Source organism: Hyla sarda, chromosome 8, assembly GCF_029499605.1.
Source record: "Hyla sarda isolate aHylSar1 chromosome 8, aHylSar1.hap1, whole genome shotgun sequence".
Taxonomy (NCBI): Eukaryota; Metazoa; Chordata; class Amphibia; order Anura; family Hylidae; genus Hyla; species Hyla sarda.
The window spans coordinates 216,768,951-216,784,722 of record NC_079196.1 but is presented as its reverse complement, the minus strand read 5'-3'; the positions used below and the strand labels follow the sequence as shown (position 1 = coordinate 216,784,722).

The 15,772-nt window shown below is 47.1% G+C and overlaps 1 protein-coding gene across 7 annotated transcripts in view; it reads right to left on the bottom strand.

Moving 5' to 3' along the window:
• The window catches only part of TOM1L2 (target of myb1 like 2 membrane trafficking protein), a 44,169-nt gene extending 28,463 nt beyond the window's left edge, over positions 1–15,706 (bottom strand). For 5 of the 7 annotated variants that reach the window (XM_056534002.1, XM_056533997.1, XM_056533996.1 and 2 more), the window contains exons 1-5: positions 15,655–15,706; positions 15,310–15,424; positions 5,164–5,248; positions 4,193–4,271; positions 1,714–1,863 (exon numbers count right to left, since the gene is read on the bottom strand). In XM_056534002.1, coding sequence (XP_056389977.1) covers positions 1,714–1,863; positions 4,193–4,271; positions 5,164–5,248; positions 15,310–15,424; positions 15,655–15,693 — 468 coding nt within the window. In that variant the 5' untranslated portion in view covers positions 15,694–15,706. Of the gene's footprint in view, positions 1–1,713; positions 1,864–4,192; positions 4,272–5,163; positions 5,249–8,804; positions 9,103–15,309; positions 15,425–15,529; positions 15,560–15,654 lie in introns of those variants that run through there. The other 2 variants (XM_056533998.1, XM_056533999.1) reach the window with 2 other exon arrangements.
• Between the last annotated feature and the right edge of the window lie 66 nt (positions 15,707–15,772).

Sequence of the window (15,772 nt, the reverse complement as noted above, 5' to 3'; positions counted from 1 at the left end):
TCATAGCTAACTACAGGCAATTTGCCAGAATCCTCGAGCACTGCAGATTGTAAGTCCTGTGCTAAAATTGTTTCATTCTGCAGTCCTAAGTAAATAATGTATATCATACCAAAGAACACCGTAGATGGATAATACAGAGATTGTCGCAGATATAGACACAATCTGGCCTGTAAACATAGTAGAATGGCTTGATAACAGTAACTTCTATTGAGATGAGCGAACTTACAGTAAATTTGATTCGTCACGAACTTCTCGGCTCGGCAGTTGATGACTTTTCCTGCATAAATTAGTTCAGCTTTCCGGTGCTCCGGTGGGCTGGAAAAGGTGGATACAGTCCTAGGAGACTCTTTCCTAGGACTGTATCCACCTTTTCCAGCTCACCGGAGCACCTGAAGGCTGAACTAATTTATGTAGGAAAAGTCATCAACTGCTGAGCTGAGAAGTTCGTGACGAATCGAATTTACTGTAAGTTCGCTCATCTCTAATTACTGTGCTCTTCTCCTTTGTGGAACAATCTGAGGGAACACAGTGCTGTGCACCTGCGATCTCCACTCGTATGGCCTGTGGGTTACACGTCGGTGCTGCGTAACGCTCATCCATGGTGCAGACGTCTATTTATGGCTCTGGCTATGTACGTGGCTACTGTTGGCATTACAGGTTGTCCGTACGGGTAAGCTCCCCGCGTGGATAGTTGGTGTCTGACGTGTGATCTCTCGTGGTGTGGAGCGCGCGTTCCGGGAGTGGTTGAAGGATTTGCAAAGTTCTAGTGTTGTCTTAAAGGGGTATTCCGGGCAAAAACATCTTATCCATTAAGCAAAAGGATAGGGGGATAAGATGTCTGATCGCTGGTGCCCATTGCGATCTCCCTGCAGCACCCACATTCTATGCGGGGCTGCGTCTCCAGTTTCAGTAACTTTCCGGGACTAGAGACGTAACTTAACACCACACCCCCTCCATTCGTGTCTATGGGAGGGGGCGTTACGCCCCCTCCCATAGACATGAATTGAGGGGGTGTGGCATGATGTCACAAGGGGGTGTGGCTTACATCACATCTCCAGTATCGGAGCTTACTGAAACTGGAGACGCAGTCCCGCATAGAATGCCAGTGACGGGCCCCCGGGACTGGAGAGGTGACGTAACACCACGCCCCTTGTTATGTCATGCCACGCCCCCTCCATTCATGTCTATGAGCATGATGCCCCCTCCCATAGACATGAATGGAGGGGGCGTGGTGTTAAGTTATGTCTCCGGTCCCGGAAACTCGGAGGTTTCCGAAACTGGAGACTCAGCCCCACATAGAATGTGGGTGCTACAGGGAGATCGCGGAGGGTCCCAGCTACGGGCCCCCCCCCCGCGATCAGACATCTTTTCCCCTATCCTTTGTATAGTAGATAAGATGTTTTTTTGCCCGGAATACCCCTTTAAGGTTTGCAGAAATGTAAAGGTGCATAATGGATTAAATGAAAGCGTAGGAATGCAGCTTACCTTACTGACTGTCAAAGCCGGGTGTTATATGGGGACGGAGGGACAGGAGCAGTCTAGGAACATGCGGCACGACAAGGTCTCATAATAATCCAGTGATCGGCCCATAGAAGCCCTATAGGCCGGTGTAGTTCAGCATATAAGGGGGAGGGGTAGGGGCTACCGGACAATCAGCGAAAGACAAGGTAGAGAGGGAGAAAAAAAGCTCCCCGCTGTATATAGGGACCTCACCTGGATCAGAGCCAGGACCTTATCCTGCACGATGGTCGGGGGGTTGTTCTTCGGAGAGATGATTTTCACTAGGACACCGTCTATAAAGTCGCGGTGCGTCACAAGCACGTGGAAGCGGTGTCCGCAATTCTTCACACAAGTCTCCAACACCTAAAGAGAAAAACGGAAATAAACGTAGGTAGTACTGTCCTGGAGTCTAAATACTGAGGAGTGTTCACTGCTGAAGGGTTGTTACAATTACATCCAGCACAGATGGTAAAGCAGCAAACACCTCTCTCTCCTGACAGTTTGATAGTTTGCATCAATGTATCAGGCGGTGCATGCCGAGGGGGGCCGGGGGGGGGGGGGGGGGGGTTGGGGGGTAGGCGACCGCTGGGGCAATCACCGGGATGGGACCCTGGCACTCTCAATGATATGAATTGGACAAGAAATGGGGGGGGGGGGGGGGGGAGGGGATGGAATAGGACATGAAATGGGGGAGAATGGAATAGGACATGAAATGGGGCGGGGGGGGGGGGGGAATGGAATAGGACATGAAATGGGGGGGGGGAGGAATAGGACATGAAATGGGGGGGGGGGGAGGAATAGGACATGAAATGGGGGGCGGAGAATGGAATAGGACATGAAATGGGGCGGGGGGAGAATGGAATAGGACATGAAATGGGGGGGGGGAGAATGGAATAGGACATGAAATGGGGGGGAGGAATAGGACATGAAATGGGGGGGGAATGGAATAGGACATGAAATGGGGGGGGAATGGAATGGAATAGGACATGAAATGGGGGGGGAATGGAATAGGACATGAAATGGGGGGGAATGGAATAGGACATGAAATTGGGGGGGGAATGGAATAGGACATGAAATGGGGGGGGGGGGGAATGGAATAGGACATGAAATGGGGAGGGGGAATGGAATAGGACATGAAATGGGGAGGGGGAATGGAATAGGACATGAAATGGGGAGGGGGAATGGAATAGGACATGAAATGGGGAGGGGGAATGGAATAGGACATGAAATGGGGAGGGGGGGGATGGAATAGGACATGAAATGGGGAGGGGGAATGGAATAGGACATGAAATGGGGAGGGGGAATGGAATAGGACATGAAATGGGGGGGGATTGGAATAGGACATGAAATGGGGAGGGAATGGAATAGGACATGAAATGGGGAGGGGGAATGGAATAGGACATGAAATGGGGGGTGGGAATGGAATAGGACATGAAATGGGGGGTGGGAATGGAATAGGACATGAAATGGGGGGGGGAATGGAATAGGACATGAAATGGGGAGGGGGAATGGAATAGGACATGAAATGGGGAGGGGGAATGGAATAGGACATGAAATGGGGGGGGGGGGAATGGAATAGGACATGAAATGGGGGGGGGGAATGGAATAGGACATGAAATGGGGGGGGGGAATGGAATAGGACATGAAATGGGGGGGGGGATGGAATAGGACATGAAATGGGGGGGGGGAATGGAATAGGACATGAAATGGGGGGGGGGGAATGGAATAGGACATGAAATGGGGGGGGGGAATGGAATAGGACATGAAATGGGGGGGGGGGAATGGAATAGGACATGAAATGGGGGGGGGGGGAGAATGGAATAGGACATGAAATGGGGGGGGGGAGAATGGAATAGGACATGAAATGGGGGGGGGAGAATGGAATAGGACATGAAATGGGGGGGGGGAATGGAATAGGACATGAAATGGGGGGGGGGAATGGAATAGGACATGAAATGGGGGGGGGAATGGAATAGGACATGAAATGGGGGGGGGAATGGAATAGGACATGAAATGGGGGGGGGGATGGAATAGGACATGAAATGGGGGGGGGGGAATGGAATAGGACATGAAATGGGGGGGGGGGAATGGAATAGGACATGAAATGGGGGGGGGGAATGGAATAGGACATGAAATGGGGGGGGGGGAATGGAATAGGACATGAAATGGGGGGGGGGGAATGGAATAGGACATGAAGTGGGGGGGGGAATGGAATAGGACATGAAGTGGGGGGGGGAATGGAATAGGACATGAAATGGGGGGGGAATGGAATAGGACATGAAATGGGGGGGGGAATGGAATAGGACATGAAATGGGGGGGGGGAATGGAATAGGACATGAAATGGGGGGGGAATGGAATAGGACATGAAATGGGGGGGGGGAGGAGGAATAGGACATGAAATGGGGGGGGGGGGAATGGAATAGGACATGAAATGGGGGGGGGGGGGGGGAGGAGGAGGAATAGGACATGAAATGGGGGAGTATCACCATTTGTTTATTGTATCTCAATATGACAGTAAGTATCAGGCTCCATTTACAACATATAATCTGTCCCGTTGAATTCAAAACCCTCTTTTGGGGCATAAAACCTATTTTGGGCCGGTCCGGACCTGCTGGGAGTTCTAGATTTTCAGCCTCAAAACTCTTATTTTCACAAAGATTCATTGGTTTTATCCGGCAGCACAGTGCGTACCGTCAGAGCCAGCATCACCTCCCGGTAGTTTCTGTTACCGTTCAGCCTCTTCTTCAGGGCACGGATGGCGTCTTTTGGCCTAGTGAAAGGAAATAAAGAAGAAGTTCACATTTATGTTACGGTGACAACTCATTACCCAGAGTGCACCACTCTTCCATATTAGATGTTTCCCTTGTAACCTGTGATGTCATGTCTGACTGCAGAGCTCCTGTCCCTAATCCCCCCTGCCCTTCTGTTGGCAGAGGACGAGATCAGTAATGTGAAAGGGGGGAGCCAGTATTACTGCGCAATAGATTTATGACTTATAATCTAATAGGCAGCAGGACGCCATTCTTAGTCACAGTAGTATCTGTCAAAATGAGCTCCCTGCTGCCTTATCTAATACATTATAAATCTAATGAGCAGTAACATGAGCTCCCTGCAACACATCACTGGTCTTGTCCTGAGCAGACAGGAGGGGAGAAGGGAGAGGAGCTCAGAGCCTGTGACGTCACAGCTTACAAGGGAAAGAGCACAGCTGATTTTGGGGGGGGGGGGGGGGGGGGAGGGTAGATCTGGTTTAAGCCTCTATAGCAGTGGTCTCCAACCTGCGGACCTCCAGATGTTGCAAAACTACAACTCCCAGCATGCCTGGACAGCCAACGGCTGTCCAGGCATGCTGGGAGTTGTAGTTTTGCAACATCTGGAGGTCCGCAGGTTGAAGACCACTGCTCTATAGAGCAGCGCCGAGTTTGTCACCAAAAGAATCACCGGAAAAACCAGTTCAATAATAAACTCAGCTCTGCTACATCTAAAATTGGCTCAGTATTTTTATACACTACCCATAATGCCTTGTGCTACGGGTCGGCTCCCGCATTAAACATTCCCATATGGCATGACGTCAGGACAGAGGTTGTTCTGGTGAGGACAGGACGGGTATTTATAGACTCGGATGTGTCATAGAACCGGTTCTACGGTTCCGGATCACTCACCCCTCCTCCGTCTCGTTGATGATGTCACAGATCTCCATGTTCAGTGTCCAGTCCTCGCTCTGCAGGGAGCCATCTGTAGCTTTTTCTGCCAGGGAAGGAAAAGAAAGAAGTTATTGCGTTTGCATTATTTTTCAGGGAAAGCTGGGTGGGGACAATCAATATTGCTGCCATTACAGCTCACACAGGGGCCATGGGTGATCCCTCCTATGAAAGCTCTGATGTCCAACTAATTCCACTACCTCAAGTCTAAATGGCAAATATATGCTTTGTAGTTCACCCATAGGGCTGCATAAGTAGAAAGAATTGCCATTCAGAACTCTAGGAAAGCTGGGTGATCTTATGAAAGCTTTCTTATGGAAGCTCTGATGTCAACTAATTCCACTACCTCAAGTCTAAATAGAAAAATATGCCTTGTAGTACACCCATAGGGCTGCATAAGTAGAAAGAATTGCCATTCAGAACTCTAGGAAAGCTGGGTGATCACTCTTATGGAAGCTCTGATGTCAACTAATTCCCAAACTCCAAGTCTGAATGGTGAATCTGCCTTGTAGTACACCCACAAGGCTGCATAAGTAGAGTTGCCATTCAGGACTCTGGAAAAGCTGAGTGATCACTTCTATGGAAGCTCTGATATCAGATTAATTCCCCTACCTCATATATGAATAGCAAATCTGTCTTGTTGTGCACTGAAACATCCAACAGCACTGTATCCAGAAGGCAGATTTACCATTCAGGACTCTAGGAAAGCTGGGTGACAGCCCATGTGGGAACTTTAAAAAATGTAAAAGCATATTACTATCATTAAAGTTTCCACAGGGGCTGTCATTCAGCTCTCCTATAGTCCTGAATGGTAAATCTGTCTACTGGATACAGCCCTGTCAGATAACAAGGCAGATTTGCCATTCGGACATGAGGTAGGAGTGATCACCCATCTTTTCCAGAGTACTGAATGGTAACTCTACTTATGCAGCCTTGTGGTTCTACAAGGTGCATTCGCCATCCAGAATTAAGGTAGGTGAATTATCTGGACATTAGAGCTTCAACAGAAGTCACCACCCAGCTTTCCCAGAATCCTGAATAGTACTTTTTTCAAGTTATGCAGCAGCATGAGAGTATGCAGAATATTATTCCGGACTTTAGGTAATTTAAAGCAATATTACTATAATTAAGTTACTGTATAATATTCTCCATACTCTCATACTGCAGCACAACTAGAAATAAGTACCATTCAGGACTCTAGGAAAGCTGGGTGATGGCTTCTGTGGAAACTCTGATGGCCAACTAAGTCTCCTGCCTCAAGTCTAAATGACGAACCTGCCATTTAGTACACCCACAGGGTTGCTTTGATACAGGTGTCATTCAGGACTCTGGGAAAGCTGGATGATGGCCCCTCTGGAAGTCTCAAGGTCAGCTTATTCACCAATTATTTTACTGAATTGCCTTGTTGTACACCAACACTTTCCACAGAGCTGAATAGATAGGCAGATTCACCATTCAGGACTCTAGGAAAGCTGGGTGGGAGCCTTCAAGGAGACCATATTATTAATACCCAACTTTTCCTGAAACCTAACAGATGTTACACCAGGCAGGGGCAGCCTTAGATCCAGCTGTAAGTCTCAGGCTATGTCACCCAGCTTACCTACAGCCCTGAATGGTACACAGTAATACATCCACAGCTTCCATATCACTACACATACCTAGACACTGAATCATATACACCAAAGTTTTCCCAACCAGGGTGCCTCCAGCTGTTGCAAAATTACAACTCCCAGCATGCCTGGACAGCCAAAGTCCAAGTCAGCCATGTTGGATGAGAAGGGGGAAGGGGGGGGGGGGCTGTGTAATTAAAGTGAGGCCCAAGCTGCTGCAGCACCTCTTTCAAGTGCAGACTCCTATTTAACGGCAGTGTTTTCCGCCTGTAACTCTCCAGCGGTTGCAGAACTACAACTCCCAACGTGCCCGGACAGGAGTTATGACGGGGGTCATGATGGCTGAAGGAAGTCAGGGCATGCTGGGAGTTGTAGTTCTGCAACCGCTGGAGAGTTACAGGAGGAAAATACTGCTGTTAAACCGTAATCTGCACTCGAAAGAGGTGCTGCAGCAGCTGGGGCCTCACTTGACTGTCACGAATATCATTATAACTTCTACTGGGAGTTGCAGTTCTGCAACCGATAGCGAGCTGCAGGTTGGAGAATGCTGCCCCCTAAAGCATGAAATCTGCACTCAAAGAAAGAAGAGGTGCTGCAGAAGCTTGGGGCTCACTTTGACAACATAGTAGGAGTTATAATGGGGGGGGGGGGGGGGGTCATGACAGCCGAAGGCAAATAGGGTTGTCACAGCAGGTCTGTGTAGTCAAACTGGAGCCCAAGCTGCTGCAGCACCTCTTTGTAGTGCAGACTCATGCTTTAGGGCAGTGTTTTCCAACCGGCAGCAAAACTACAGCAGCCATCATGCCCCGACAGCTGCTGCAGCACCTCTTTGGAGTGCATATTGATTCTTTAGGGCAATGTTCTTCAACCTGCAACTCTTCTGCGGTGGCAAAACTATAACAGCCAGCATGCCCAGTATGTGGATGCAAAACCACAATGCCCAACATGCCCGACAGCTGCTGCAGCGGCTCTTTGAGTGCATATTCATGGTTTAGGATCATGTCCTCCAACTTGCATCTCTTCGGCAGTTGCACTACACGCCCAGCTTGCCCTGACAGCCTTCGGCTGTGTAGTCAAAGTAAGACCCAAGCTGCTGCAGCACCTCAAGTGCATATTCATGGTTTAGGGAAGCGTTCTCCAACCTGCAGCTCTTCTGCGGTTGCAAAACTACAATGCCCAGCATGCCTACAGCTGCTGCAGCGCCTCTTTTGAGCAAATCTTTTTTGCTGCAGCTCTTCTGTGGTTGCAAAACTACAACACCCAGCATGCCCCTGACAGCTGCGGCAGCGCCTCTTTTGAGTGCATCTTTTTTGCTCCAGCAAAACTACAATGCCCAGCATGCCCCCGACAGCTGCTGCAGCGCCTCTTTTGCTGCATCTCTTTAGCAGTTGTAAAACTACAAACGTAGAGCATGCCCCTGACAGCTGCTGCATCGCCTCTTTTGAGGGCAGCTCTTTTGCTGCAGCAAAACTACAATGCCCAGCATGCCCGACAGCTGCTGCAGCGCCTCTTTTGAGCAAATCTTTTTTGCTGCAGCTCTTCTGTGGTTGCAAAACTATAACGCCCAGCATGCCCCTGACAGCTGCTGCAGTGCCTCTTTTGAGGGCATCTCTTTTGCTGCAGCAAAACTACAATGCCCAGCATGCCCCCCGACAGCTGCTGCAGTGCCTCTTTTGAGGGCATCTCTTTTGCTGCAGCAAAACTACAATGCCCAGCATGCCCCTGACAGCTGCTGCAGCGCCTCTTTTGAGGGCATCTCTTTTGCTGCAGCTCTTTAGCAGTTGCAAAACTACAACGCCCAGCATGCCCTGACAGCTGCTGCAGCGCCTCTTTTGAGGGCATCTCTTTTGCTGCAGCTCATTAGCAGTTGTAAAACTACAATGCCCAGCCTTCGGCTGTCAGGGCATGCTGGGCATTGTAGTTTTGCCACCGCCAAAGAGTTGTCTATAAAGTAGCCCCCCACCCCTCAGGTCAGCCCACACTGTAACGCACCCATCAGCGCAGGCGGTCTCCACTCCAAGGCTCGGATCTCTGCAGTCACTATATATTTCCAGGAGAGACGCAGCGTGGACATCACCCAATATAGAGTTATCATGGCGGCCCCCCGACTCTTCACCTAATCCCGCATACACAGCTGTATCCTGGTTTAACCCCCGCCGAGCCGATGCTGCAGACGGGCGCTGTGCACAATGACTGCTGCACGGGTGGTATACGGGAGGAGAGCCTCACACTGCAGCACACATCTGCTGGAGTATACGGGGGAGCTACGGAGGACTGCAGAATCAGCGCCTTCACTGCCAGCTATGGCTCCGCCCAGATGCAGCACCATCAGGACCCCCCCCCCCCCATCAGAACACTAGATTCTGTCACCCAGCTTTCCCAGGTACAGACCAAACGGACCCCCATTTCTACTCCACAATGTTGTCACTGGCTTGCCTAGTTATGCAGTAAAGCATCTGCCAATCCCAATTAGAAAGCTTTACCATTGAGGACTATAGGAAAGCTGGATGACCTCCAAATTGATCCCCATTACAACTCCTATTAGGGTTGTCTTGTAATGCAGTAAACCATCTCCCGATACCACTGCGGCGAAACAAGGAAGGTTTGCCATTCAGGACTCCAGGAAAGCTGGATGACCTCCAAATTGATCCCCATTACAACTCCTATTAGGGTTGTCTTGTAATGCCTTAAAGCTCTCCCAATACCACTGTGGCAAAACAAGGAAGGTTTGCCATTCAGGATTTTAGGAAAGCTGAGTGACCACCAAATTGACCCCTAATACGAATCTCATTAGGGATGCCTTGTTACGCATTAAAGCATATCTCAATCCCACATCTGTAAAGCAGGGATGATTTGCCATTAAGGACTCTTGGAAAGTTGGGTGACCACCATATTGGTCCCTATTACAATCCCTACTAGTGTTTCCTTGTTATGCAGTAAAGCATTTGCCAATCCCACTGCTGTAAAGCAAGGAAGATTTTCCATTTAGGACTGTAGTAAAGCTGGATGACCTCCAAATTAATCCCTATTACGACTCTTATTGGGGTTGTCTCATTATGCAGTAAAGCAACTCCCGATCCCACTGCTGCAAAGCAAGGATGATTTGTTATTCAGTATTCTAGGAAAGCTGGATGATCACCACATTGATTCTATTACAACTGCCAATAGGGTTGTGGGGATCAATTTGGAGGTCATAAAGCATATTCCAATCCTACCTAATTTGCCATTCAGGACTCTAGAAAAGCTGGGTGACCACCATAACAACTCTCACTAGGGCTGTCATTGACTTGCCTTTGTAATACAGCAAAGCATCTTCCAATCCTCACTACTGCAAAACAAGGTAGATTTGCCATTTAGGACTCTAGGAAAGCTGGGTGACAACCATAATTGTTTCTGACTTGCCTCTTAATGCAGAAAAGCATCTCCCAATCCCACCGCTGCAGTTTGGCAGTCCGGGCATGCTGGGAGTTGCAGTCTTGCAACATCTGGAGGGCCACAGTTTGGAGACCACTGATTATAGCTGTTTGTATGTCTACCAATATGGCGATCCCCAGCTTTCCCAGCTCCCATACGGTAAATCTGTCTAGTAATGCAGCAGTAGGGAGGTTTGCCGTTCAGGAGTCTTGGAAAGAGCTGGGGAGACAAGGAGCAGGAGGATGCAGAGGTGCAGAGCGAAGCTGTGAGGGCCCCACTGAATATTCATGTGGAAAATCAAATGTGAAGTTTACCCCACAAATTTCTATAATATATCATCATGATAGGGTTAGTCACCAAGCTTTCCAAGACTCCTGAATGACAAAGCTGCATCTTCATACACAGTTAAATCACATCCCCCAGCCACTCAGCAGCCTGAAAAGGTGAATCACAACCATAACACTGGGCACCAGATATAAAAAAAAACAGTTGCACACAACTTTCCTGGTGTCCTGAACGACAGATAAGCTCCAGTATTGCGGAATAAACCAAGTGTTTTCATTCCGGACATTGGTTGTCATCCAACTTTCCTGTTACCCAGCTTTTTTAGAGTTTATAATCCACCCTTATTGGTGCATAACTACATTTGCCCTTCAGAAGCCTTAGAAAGTTTGGTCACCCATTTAAGTGGAACAGTAATGATAGCATTGGCAATCAACAATCACAAAATCCGGCCGGTCAATGTTGCTGCCTTCACCTGATTGGTCACCCAGCTTTCCTAGACTCCTGAATCTACCCATAGTGGTGCATAATTAGCAAGATTTTCCCTTCAGGAGCATTAGAAAGTAGACCACTTTGGGTGGAGCAGTAATGATAGCATTGACAAGCAACACACCGGTCACGTCAAAGTTGCAGACTCCACAGAGAGAGTTATCTAGCTTTTCTGAGGTCCTGAAGGGTAAATTTGAACAGTTATGTAGAAATACCTCAAATCTGGAGCCAAGGAAAGCTGGGTGACTGGGTGCTACAGGACAGGACGAGCATAGTGAGGAGTTGGATGAGCCTCAATTGCAAAACTACAACTCCCAGCATGCCTGGACAGCCGTTGGCTGTCCGGGCATGCTGGGAGTTGTAGTTTTGCAACTTCTGGAGGGCCACAGTTTGTAGACCACAGATGTACAATGTCCTGGCTGGCACAGGTAGACCAAGGACAAGTGCTCAGTAATTTAGGGAGTTGTGCCCTCTGGGTGGAGCCCAGTACATTGTTTGATGGTATCAGGCCGCACCAAACCCTGCACGTGGTGCTAGTAAAGGACTGGCATCCTGCCCGGATTATTATTATCGTCATTATACAGGACTTCAAAGGAACCCGTAAACCCGACACAGTACATATACAGGACTAACACAAAACCAACACAGTACACATACAGGACCGACACAAAACCAACACAGTACATACACAGGACCGACACAAAACCAACACAGTACACATACAGCACAGTACACATACAGGACCGACACAAAACCAACACAGTACACATACAGGACCGACACAAAACCAACACAGTACACATACAGGACCGACACAAAACCAACACAGTACACATACAGGACCGACACAAAACCAACAGTACACATACAGGACCGACAAAACCAACACATCACATATACAGCACCGACAAAACCAACACAGTACATATACACAGGACCAACAGTATATATACAGGGCCGACAAAAACAACACAGTACATACACAAAACCAATACAGTACATATACAGCACCGACACAAAACCAACACAGTACATACACAGGACCGACACAACCAACACAGTACCAACACAGTACATATATAGGACCGACACAACCAACACAGTATATACACAGGACCAACACAAAACCAACACAGTACATATACAGGACACAGACAATGGGTATGGGTTTCCTCCTAACATTCTCCCAGCCCTCTGGTAGGTGTTCACACTGGTGTGGTTCTCTGTGGCGGCCATTGTTTCTGTGATGCTTTGTCTGTGGGGTGGTGTAACCCGGAGTCAGTCTCGGAGGCAGTGGTCACCGCCCGGCGCTACGCCAGTGTTAGGTCAGGGACCCACTCTGATTAGGTGGTCTTGATGTGGCGAGTGGGCTTGTACTTTCTGATCAAAATGTATAATAACAACCTGTTTTTGAAATTATGCTGAGAAGCAAATAGATCAAAATACAAATGGTGGATGTGCGGCTGTGTGTCTGGTACTCTATTTTTCTTTTACAACTATAACACAGTCCCTATATAGGGGGTATATAGTGGGGATGTATAGTGGATACATAGGGGTGTATGTAGAAGAGATGTATAGTGTATATAGAGGGGGATGTATAGTGGATACATAGGGGGGTATATAGAGGGGATGTATAGTGGATACATAGGGGTGTATATAGAAGGGAATGTATAGTGGATACATAGGGGTGTATATAGAGGGAATGTATAGTGGATACATAGGGGTGTATATAGTGGGGATGTATAGTGGATACATAGGGGTGTATGTAGAAGAGATGTATAGTGTATATAGAGGGGGATGTATAGTGGATACATAGGGGGGTATATAGAGGGGATGTATAGTGGATACATAGGGGGTGTATATAGAGGGGATGTATAGTGGATACATAGGGGTGTATATAGAGGGGATGTATAGTGGATACAGAGGTATATAGAAGGGAATGTATAGTGGATACATAGGGGTGTATATAGAGGGAATGTATAGTGGATACATAGGGGTGTATATAGAGGGGATGTATAGTGGATACATAGGGGTGTATATACAGGGGATGTATAGTGGATACATAGGGATGTATATAGAGGGGATGTATAGTGGATACATAGGGGTGTATGTAGAAGAGATGTATAGTGTATATAGAGGGGATGTATAGTGGATACATAGGGGGGTATATAGAGGGGATGTATAGTGGATACATAGGGGTGTATATAGAGGGGATGTATAGTGGATACATAGGGATGTATATAGAGGGGATGTATAGTGGATACATAGGGATGTATGTAGAAGAGATGTATAGTGTATATAGAGGGGATGTATAGTGGATACATAGGGGTGTATATAGAGGGGATGTATAGTGGATACATAGGGGTGTATATAGAGGGGATGTATAGTGGATACATAGGGATGTATATAGTGGGGATGTATAGTGGATACATAGGGGTGTATGTAGAAGAGATGTATAGTGTATATAGAGGGGATGTATAGTGGATACATAGGGGGGTATATAGAGGGGATGTATAGTGGATACATAGGGGGGTATATAGAGGGGATGTATAGTGGATACATAGGGGTGTATATAGAGGGAATGTATAGTGGATATATAGGGGTGTATATAGAGGGGATGTATAGTGGATACATAGGGGGGTATATAGAGGGGATGTATAGTGGATACATAGGGGTGTATATAGAGGGGATGTATAGTGGATACATAGGGGTGTATACAGAGGGGATGTATAGTGGATACATAGGGATGTATATAGAGGGGATGTATAGTGGATACATAGGGATGTATATAGAGGGGATGTATGGTGGATACATAGGGGGTATATAGAGGGGATGTATAGTGGATACATAGGGGGTATATAGAGGGCATGTATAGTGTATACATAGGGGTATATAGAGGAGATGTATAGTGGATACATAGGGGTATATAGAGGGCATGTATAGTGGATACATAGGGGTATATAGAGGGGATGTATAGTGGATACATAGGGGGTATATAGAGGGGATGTATAGTGGATACATAGGGGGTATATAGAGGGGATGTATAGTGGATACATAGGGGGGTATATAGAGGGGATTTATAGTGGATACATAGGGGGGTATATAGAGGAGATGTATAGTGTATACATAGGGGTATATAGAGGGCATGTATAGTGGATACATAGGGGTATATAGAGGGGATGTATAGTGGATACATAGGGATGTATATAGAGGGGATGTATAGTGGAAACATAGGGATGTATATAGAGGGGATGTATGGTGGATACATAGGGGGTATATAGAGGGGATGTATAGTGGATACATAGGGATGTATATAGAGGGGATTTATAGTGGATACATAGGGGGTATATAGAGGAGATGTATAGTGTATACATAGGGGTATATAGAGGGCATGTATAGTGGATACATAGGGGTATATAGAGGGGATGTATAGTGGATACATAGGGGTATATAGAGGGGATGTATAGTGGATACATGGGGTATATAGAGGGGATGTATAGTGGAGATATAGGAATGTATACAGCAGTATATATAGGAATGTATACAGCAGTATATATAGGAATGTATACAGCAGTATATATAGGAATGTATACAGCGGCATATAAGAGATGTATAGTGGATATATAGGGATGTATACAGCAGTATATATAGGGGTGTATAGGGTGTATACAGCAGTATATAGTGGATGTATACAGCAGTATATATAGGGGTGTATAGGGTGTATACAGCAGTATATAAAGGGGTGTATAGGGTGTATACAGCAGTATATATAGGTGATGTATAGCGGATATATAGGGATGTATAAGGCGATATATAAGAGATGTATAGCGGATATATAGGGATGTATACAGCAGTATATATAGGGGATGTATACAGCGGTATATAAGAGATGTATAGCGGATATATAGGGATGTATACAGCAGCATATATAGGGGATGTATACAGCAGTATATAAGAGATGTATAGCGGATATATAGGGATGTATACAGCATCATATATAGGGGATGTATACAGCAGTATATATAGGGGATGTATACAGAAGTATATATAGGAGATGTATAGCGGATATATAGTGGATGTATACAGCAGCATATATAGGGGATGTATACAGCAGCATATATAGGGGATGTATACAGCAGTATATATAGGGGATGTATACAGCAGTATATATAGGGGATGTATACAGCGGTATGTAGGAGATGTATAGCGGATATATAGGGATGTATACAGCAGCATAGAGGTGACACACAGGACATTATAGGCCCCGTTATCCATACATAGACAGACAGATCCCGATCCCCGGGCCTCTTACCGATACACTGCCCCACCGGGGTGCTGTACGGGTTCCCCAGAAGAAACTCCATCTTGATGACAACAGCCGGCCTCTGGAATGATTCTCTATGACAAACCGATGTCCCGCCCGCTCTCTGTGACAATAGGATGCATTTCCTGTTATTCTAATTCCATTGGTCCATTCAGCTGCCAACAAACCAAACCGCCCGCCCCTCCCTCGCTAAAGAGAGCATCACTACCAATTCACTGGACATTGTAGCTGTCAATCATTCTGATTTACAGACGCAACAACCAATCAAAAATGAACTTGAACTGCCCTGAAAATTGCCTCATCCCGTCACCCGTGCAATTGACAGGAGCTGACCCCGCCTGGTAACGCTGATTGGCTAACGCTCCATGACATCGCTTGGTCACGATAAATGCCCGCCTTCCTCTGACGTCATCCAGAAGACCATTCTCATTGGCTGGCGCATTTTGAATAC